General features: G+C 36.8%; 1 protein-coding gene across 1 annotated transcript; it reads left to right on the top strand.

Annotated features, from left to right (window-relative positions):
• The first annotated feature begins 2,336 nt into the window (after positions 1-2,336).
• LOC143887933 (actin-7-like) lies at positions 2,337-8,038 on the top strand. Its single transcript, XM_077392178.1, has 5 exons — positions 2,337-2,488; positions 5,456-5,529; positions 5,636-6,029; positions 6,751-7,364; positions 7,754-8,038. Exons 2-5 carry the CDS (start codon positions 5,470-5,472, stop codon positions 7,817-7,819), a joined length of 1,134 nt encoding a protein of 377 aa, XP_077248293.1. The 5' UTR covers positions 2,337-2,488; positions 5,456-5,469; the 3' UTR covers positions 7,820-8,038.

Here is an 8,038-nt window from a genome sequence, read left to right as displayed (position 1 = left end):
CACGCAGTGAACCATTCTCACATAAACCGTTGGGGGGATTATCATTTCCCTATTTAAAACATTATAAATGTAAATCTGTTTTTACTATTTAGTAACATATAAATATAAACTTAAATATACTTACTAAATATTTCATGCGTGTAAATTTTTCTATACCTATTAAAAACCTTATAGATGAAAATTTCTTTATCTATGTATAAGTAATGAGAAAACTCCAATTCCCAACTTAATTAAAATCAAATAAATAAAAAGTTAGCAGAAAATTATTTGAAGACTCGTATTGGGGTTAGAAGCCGAGATGACCTCTAGATGCGCACCCTGCACATAAGTGAGAATATATGCACAAGTTGGCCTGACATATGGGATATATTGGGGATTGAGCCTTTAGCTCGATGGTTGAGTCTTTGTTCTTCTACCAAGAGGTTGGGGGTTCAATCTCAGCTTACCTATCAAAAAAAATATATGGGTTATATTGGCTTGAAATTTGGAATGTCAGAATCGACATCATATTCTGATTCTTCCTTAAACTGAATAAGTAAAAAATTAAAATAAAAAATTTAATTCAAAAAAAAAATCTTATAAAAATTCCGTACAGTTCTTTGTCGGCCCGTGCATCGCACGGGTTTTTTACTAGTATATATATATATCTAATACAATAAGCTGGGATGAAAAGAGGAGAGTTTTTTTTATTTTTTTGAAAATCACGTGAGAATTACACGTCACATTTTTTGACTTTTTTTAACAAATGCACCCATTCAACTCATATAATTTCAATCCTACCCTCCTTTATGCTTTTAACAAAGGCACCCATTAGATCATATATAGAGCAGAAGAGAAAATGAATGGATTTTTTGAATTATTTGAAAATTCTATGAGAATTACACATCACTTTTTTGACTTTTTTAACAAAGGCACCCATTCAACCCACATATTTTCAATCCTACCCCCTCCTTTATGAATTTTAACAAAGGCACCCATTAAAGCCACATAATTTCAATCTTACCCCCCTCCTTTATGCTTTTTTATTAAAAAATCTATAGGGTGATCTTAACCATCCGATTTAAGAGGAATAACATATTATGGAAACCTCTATAGATTGGAGGGCTAGGATCAACCTATGGAAATGATTTTTGGGGCACAACCTATTTATGTTGTGTCCCATCACGTGGACGGTTTGGATCAACCTATGATGTCGTCCGTAGAGTAATTTGTCGGCCCGTGCATTGCACGGGATTTTTTACTAGTATATCTTATAAGGCATTTCACGGATGGTCTGTTGCATGTGAGAGCACAAGGCAGGGTCACTTTTCTGCAGATTTTGTCTTCATTCATGAGGTGGCGGCTCTCACATGCAACGGACCATCCGCGAAATGCCTTCTGCGATGGAGGCTAGCAAATCCCATCTTATAATTTTAAGCCCTAGCTCTACATATTTACTGCATGAATAATGTTCTCTCTTTTTTTTCAAGTAATTTTGTTTAATTGAGTAATTGCATTTCAATAGATTTTATTCTATTCTACTTATATTGTCACTCCCATGTTTTGATAGTTGCACTAACTTTCCTTGTCTTTTAGTTCTCATAATCGGGCCCTGTTCGTTTGAGATTATGCCAACCGATTGTTGGCCCCAAACCAATTATTGGACACAAAATTATGCTAAATTTTGAGTCCAATAATTGGTTTGGTGACCGCAATGGGTTGTCACAATCTCAAGCGAATAAGGTTTTAGCTATCAAAGGTTATCACAATTCCCAAATTGGCTCTCAGAATCAAATTAAGAAAGAAAAGACAAGATGAGTTAGTGCAATTATAAAAAAACATGCCAGAGTCAAGTTCAGTAGCCTAATTTTATTCTTCTAAAATAGAAGTGTGGAAAGATGAGTTTGTGTAATTATTAAAACATGGTGGTGAAAATATCGCCTTCTGTAATTTTGTAAAGGGAGATGATACCAGCACAGCCATGTTTTAATAAGAGCACTGACCTATCTTGTCTTTTATTATCTAAAGAGCTGTCAAATATTATTACAGTTCCCAAAAAGTGCTCGTAAGTCAATTATGAAAGAAAAGACAAGCTGAGTTAGTGCAATTATTAAAACATGGTAGTGCTGAAATCATTTCCGTTTTGTTAAAAAAGAAAAAAAAGGGAAAGAAAAGCTAACATTCCGTCCACTTAACGTCAAACCTGCCGTCCATCCAACAGGCTTTTTTCTGTCAGGCAGCCCCGACCCCACCACACCGTAGAAGTGAGAAAATATAGATCCCGACCCACGCACTCACTTTACCAAACCGCATTTCATTTGCGTCTCATTTCATTTGCATTTAGCATCATTTCATTTGGTCTGAACTGGGTTATTATGTAAGTAGAATCTAACCCATTTTTCTCACTCTCTCCGCCCCTCTCTCCCTTCTCGATTTTTTCCTCCTCCGCTGAAAACGAAGGAGAAAGGGCTCTGTAATCTTGTTTTCGCTCTTAATCTCTCTTGTAAAGGTAATCATTTCCCCCCTTATCTTAGCTTCTCTAGCTGGAAATCTTCTATATTTTCTTATTTTGAGATGATTTTTTCAACGTTTGATCGTCTTTTTTCCGATCTAAGTAATTTTGCCCTAGATTTCACACTCTGTGTTGGAGATTTCGGTCAGATGTCTTGTGGTTTGACCTAATTCTTGATCGAGTTCGTTTTGCTTCAGATCTAGGGTTTGCAATATTCGCTTTCTCCGATCTTTTGGATATGATCATTTTCTTGTGATGATCGGTTTTAATTTAGTAATTTTTAGGATCTGATGTGATTTTCTCGTGTTTTGCTGCTGAGAAGCGAGTCGATTAGAAATTGGATCTTCAGATCTATGATTCTTCTGGTATTAATTGTTTTTTTTTCGAGTGAGATTGCAAAAAGGATTTATTCGATTTGTTTTGATTTCTCTATGCTTAGATCGAGCTTTGCATGTTCCATGCTGTTCGTCTTTGAGTATCAATTGAATTTTGCTCTTATCATTTGGTTAGATCTGATAGAGTTATTCATCATCTTGAAATTTGGGACATGCATGATAGATTTCAAAAAAATAAAGGCATTTGACATTCAGTATGTATTGATTAAGCATACTGTTCTGTCCTTGTGATCATTTGTTGGACTTGGTTTTAATAATGGTGTTACTGATATTTTAGCTAATCTAATTTTCAATAGATTAATTTCAAACAAGGTGCGCTATGGTCAATTGCTACTTTTTTGTTTTATTGTGAACAATGTGTGATTGCATGTTCCGAAATATTTGCTTAGAGCTTGCCATGATATTTGTTGCTGCTGGTACATTGTAAGTTGAATGTAGTTATTTTAGATGCTGTTTGCTGGGGTTAATGTTCTTTACACGCTTGTTTGCGATCGTTTTGATGAAATTTGTGCTGTTTTTTTCTGCCATTCTTTATGTAATTGGAGTTAGTAGTTCTAAACACGCATGTAGTTTGTGCTGTTCTACCATCCCTTACATAATTGGATTTCATAGTTCTATACACACTTGTTTGCGATCCTCTTGTTGAATTTTTGGTATGAGCTTGTATGTATATTGCTTAGACTGATAATTTAAAGAAGCATATCCAGTTGATTGAAGTAGGGAATTGGTGAGGAATTTTGTACATTTTTTTTGGTGTATCTGGTTCGATTCTTTCTCAGACTATTTTTTTGTTGAATTTGGATGGTCACTTCCGTTTTCTTAAATGATTCACTGTCCTGCATTCCGACTTGTATAAAAAGTTCTTGTATTGAAAATTAGGATTGTCATTTTCTCTTTCGGCACTATGCCATGATTCCCACAACTAGCATTTTTGTTGTAATTGAAGAGGCTATTAAGGGGATTCAATTGAAAATTGGATTGCAATGTGAGTCACCAGGGGGGGAGAGAGGGTTGGATGGAATTGTAAAGTTTCTACAACTCCATTCATAGTAAGATTTTAAGGCAAACTAGCTATGACTGAACAACTCATCTCTCACTCCTCACCATTTTGTTTGTCTCACATGATTTTATTAGTTCATAGAAGATGAAGCACTCTTCATGATACTAGGAAAGAGTTATCAAATACTAAATTTATTTTTTTTTTTGTTTTTTGAATGGCACTAAATTTAGTGGGTTAAGGCAAATGATATGGGCAACACCATTTTTTTATAATAGGTTGGAACCCAACTTTTCGTATTTTGCTTTAACTAGCTGTCAAAGGCTGCTCACAGCTTTTTGGGAATTGTAATAGCTGATTAAACGAATAGGACAAGGTGAGTTTGCGCCCACTATAAAAACATTGTTGTGCTGAACTGCTGATATCATTTCCCAATAGAAATTGATTACACTGCATCATCTATTACATATCGTTTGTTTTTCTTCTCAAAATATCATAAAAAGGGTTTTGAAATGTCATGTTATGATTTGGTCACTTTATCTATCTGGTGGCATAACGAAATATCCCGGAAATAGTAACTGGACTTCGAGAATTTCCCAGTTCAGTTCAATAGCTTGAATTGGAGTGAGGGTCTTCTTTTGTTTTAATGCTAGATTGCCACTAGCATCACGAAATGGCTCATGTCGTTTTTTAACTTTATTTATGTTTTAAATTTAGCATTTGTTGTCATAATGATTCATAGTTCCTCACCTAATAGCCATTTTCATCCTTCAAATCTTTATCATCCCTAAGATCTGCAAATTAAAATTGTTAAGAGAAATGGTCTAAATCCTTTTCAGCCACATAATGAGATGAAAGGAAACACTCACACAGAGAACTTAGACACACTGATTAGAACACCTACGATAGAGTTTTTTTTTTCCAAAGGTTAACAATTTGTATAAAATGTCTAAACCAAACGGCCCATAATGAATTGTTTTATGATTTGCCATATATCAGGTGTTGTTTATTGGGCATTCTGATTTTGATTTGAGTAGATAGACGATATTTTAAATAAGGAAGGGTGTCAATATTTATAAAATTGCGTGAGACGCTATTGTGTTACACTTTAATATATTGATTTGCAGCACTGTTTCTGTGGTGAACTGAGACTTAGAATGAAATTAATATTGAATTTCTGGTCAGGTAGCTGTTTACAATGATCACTAGTTCCCATCTCTCTTTATGCTTTTTAGAGTCATAAGATATATTACAAATTTTGTCTGATTGTATTGCAGGGAAGTAAATAAGTATAACACTATGTTGCCTGTGAAGCCATTGCACTTTCTGGGTTCTGTTGAAGGATAATATTTATCAGTTAGTTGTAGCTTGTTAATATTAATCTTTGCATCTACCGAAACACAAATAACTTTGTTGAATGATAATATCTTTCATGACAAATACATAATTTTTGATGTACATACCCATCCACTAATATCTATAGAGCATATATTTCTTGTGTCCTCAAATATGGTTCATCCATGTATATCATGTAACGTGCGAAGTGTTATTTCTCTTGTTTTTTCGATGCAGACTGAATATAAAAAATGGCTGATACCGAGGACATTCAGCCCCTTGTCTGTGACAATGGTACCGGAATGGTTAAGGTGAGAACTGAGTATAATTTGTTTCGTGGTTATGAATACTTCATTTTATTTCAGCTACATAGCCGTGATTTTTTATTTATTTATGCCATTTTGTTTCTCTTATCAGGCTGGATTTGCTGGGGATGATGCTCCCAGGGCTGTGTTCCCAAGTATTGTTGGCCGGCCTCGACACACGGGTGTCATGGTTGGGATGGGACAGAAAGATGCATATGTTGGAGATGAGGCTCAGTCAAAAAGAGGTATTCTCACTCTGAAATATCCCATCGAGCATGGAATTGTGAGCAACTGGGATGATATGGAGAAGATCTGGCATCACACCTTCTATAATGAGCTTCGAGTTGCTCCGGAGGAACATCCCGTTCTCCTGACAGAAGCTCCTCTCAACCCCAAGGCTAACAGGGAGAAGATGACACAGATCATGTTTGAAACCTTCAATGTCCCAGCCATGTATGTTGCCATTCAAGCTGTCCTCTCCCTCTATGCCAGTGGACGTACCACAGGTTAGTAGAAAAAACTTTTTGCAAACATGTATGCATATACAAAACCTTATGGGCATCTGCCCATGATCTAGTGACTGGTACATGTATTTTTTATGTATGTTTGCGATCTGTATGCTATGTATTTATTTTCGCCTTTATCACGTGGCATGCAAGTTAGTTGTATACTCTTGTGCATGTATGCACTTACCTTTTTGATGTAGTGACCGAAACAGAAGTCCAGGCAATCTTGATTCTTGAGTCCTATACCTTTTTATGCACGGTGAGGAAAAAATAGGATAGTATCATTTTTGCCAAGTTTTGTTAAGGTAACTGATTTTTGCACTCCCTTATTTTGATAGTAGCACTCCTTACTTTATTAAACACTTTCTCAATTGGCTATTGATAGCTTTTTCTGGGAAATGTAATAGCCTTTCATGGCTAATTTGAAAAATGTTAAAGCAAGAAGTGCCAATATTATAGCAATGGAGTATGAATATCATTTGACCTTTGTTCATTATAGTTATTTTGGGTGATTGTTCCTGCACAAACAGCTCCATACCCTTTGTATTTGTTAATTATCTTTGAAACGATCGCTGTATTTCCTCCAATGACTGAAAATAAAGAGAACTTATTTGAACATATATATCGTATTGTAAGAATATTAATCTTCCCAAATGCTCTCTATTTACTCAACTGCGCCTCTACATCACAAAACTGTAATTGATGGTTCTCTTCCCTTTAGGTATTGTGCTGGATTCTGGTGATGGTGTCAGCCACACTGTCCCAATCTATGAAGGCTATGCACTCCCACATGCCATCCTCCGTCTCGATCTTGCCGGGCGGGATCTTACGGATTCCCTGATGAAGATTTTAACAGAAAGAGGATACATGTTCACCACGACTGCTGAACGGGAAATTGTCCGTGACATGAAGGAGAAGCTTGCCTATGTAGCCCTTGATTATGAACAAGAGCTCGAGACTGCAAAGAGCAGCTCCTCCATTGAGAAAAGCTACGAGCTGCCCGATGGCCAGGTGATCACAATCGGGGCTGAACGATTCCGGTGCCCAGAGGTGCTCTTCCAGCCCTCACTCATTGGGATGGAAGCTGCTGGAATCCATGAGACCACATATAATTCCATCATGAAGTGTGATGTCGATATCAGGAAAGATCTGTATGGCAACATTGTGCTTAGTGGTGGGTCCACCATGTTCCCAGGCATTGCCGATAGAATGAGTAAGGAGATCACTGCCCTTGCCCCAAGCAGCATGAAGATCAAGGTGGTCGCACCCCCTGAGCGGAAGTACAGTGTCTGGATTGGAGGGTCTATTTTGGCATCACTCAGCACCTTCCAGCAGGTAATAATATTTTCTGTAGATACTGCTATCTTTTCGCTAAATTTTCTTTTTCAGATGGGGCACATCCCTGCCATACATGTTGCCTCATCTAGATCGGTATGAACTGTTTAAACACTTCCAGATCCAACCGGGCTATTCTACTTCTTAGGTTTTTGACTTGCCCGGTTGATGAAAATATGACCGTAACCATATCACTCAGTGACTGGTCCAAGTCGACTCACCATATCACTCATTGATTGGTCCAAGTCCGACTCAGTTTTACCTTACCCTGCTTCTGCTTCTTGTCTGAGCTATTAAACACTGGTATTAACTGTCTAATTTGTGAGCCTGTGGATGGCTGGTGATTTTGCCTTTGGATAATGGGTTTGTGCTTGGAATGGTGTTTGCAGATGTGGATATCAAAAGGAGAGTACGATGAATCTGGGCCATCCATTGTTCACAGGAAGTGCTTCTAAATTTTCCCGAGTTTTTGTTTGTTGTGCTTTTGTGGTCTGATATTTGTCTTGATTAAGGAACGGTCTGGTTTGTTTGTTATTTCGTTTGAATTTTTTTTTCTATGTCCTCTCATTAAGATATTTAAGTGCTAGGTCCGTGTATGTAGGTTGGATTGGAAACTCAATAGCCTTTGTTGTTTTACCTTCCTAAGTTGAGCTGTAAGCCTGTAAATTGTGTGA

Source organism: Tasmannia lanceolata, unplaced genomic scaffold, assembly GCF_043159265.1.
Source record: "Tasmannia lanceolata isolate RefF3 unplaced genomic scaffold, GAP_Taslan_0.1 ptg000012l, whole genome shotgun sequence".
Taxonomy (NCBI): domain Eukaryota; kingdom Viridiplantae; phylum Streptophyta; class Magnoliopsida; order Canellales; family Winteraceae; genus Tasmannia; species Tasmannia lanceolata.
This window is presented reverse-complemented; position numbering and strand designations above follow the sequence as displayed.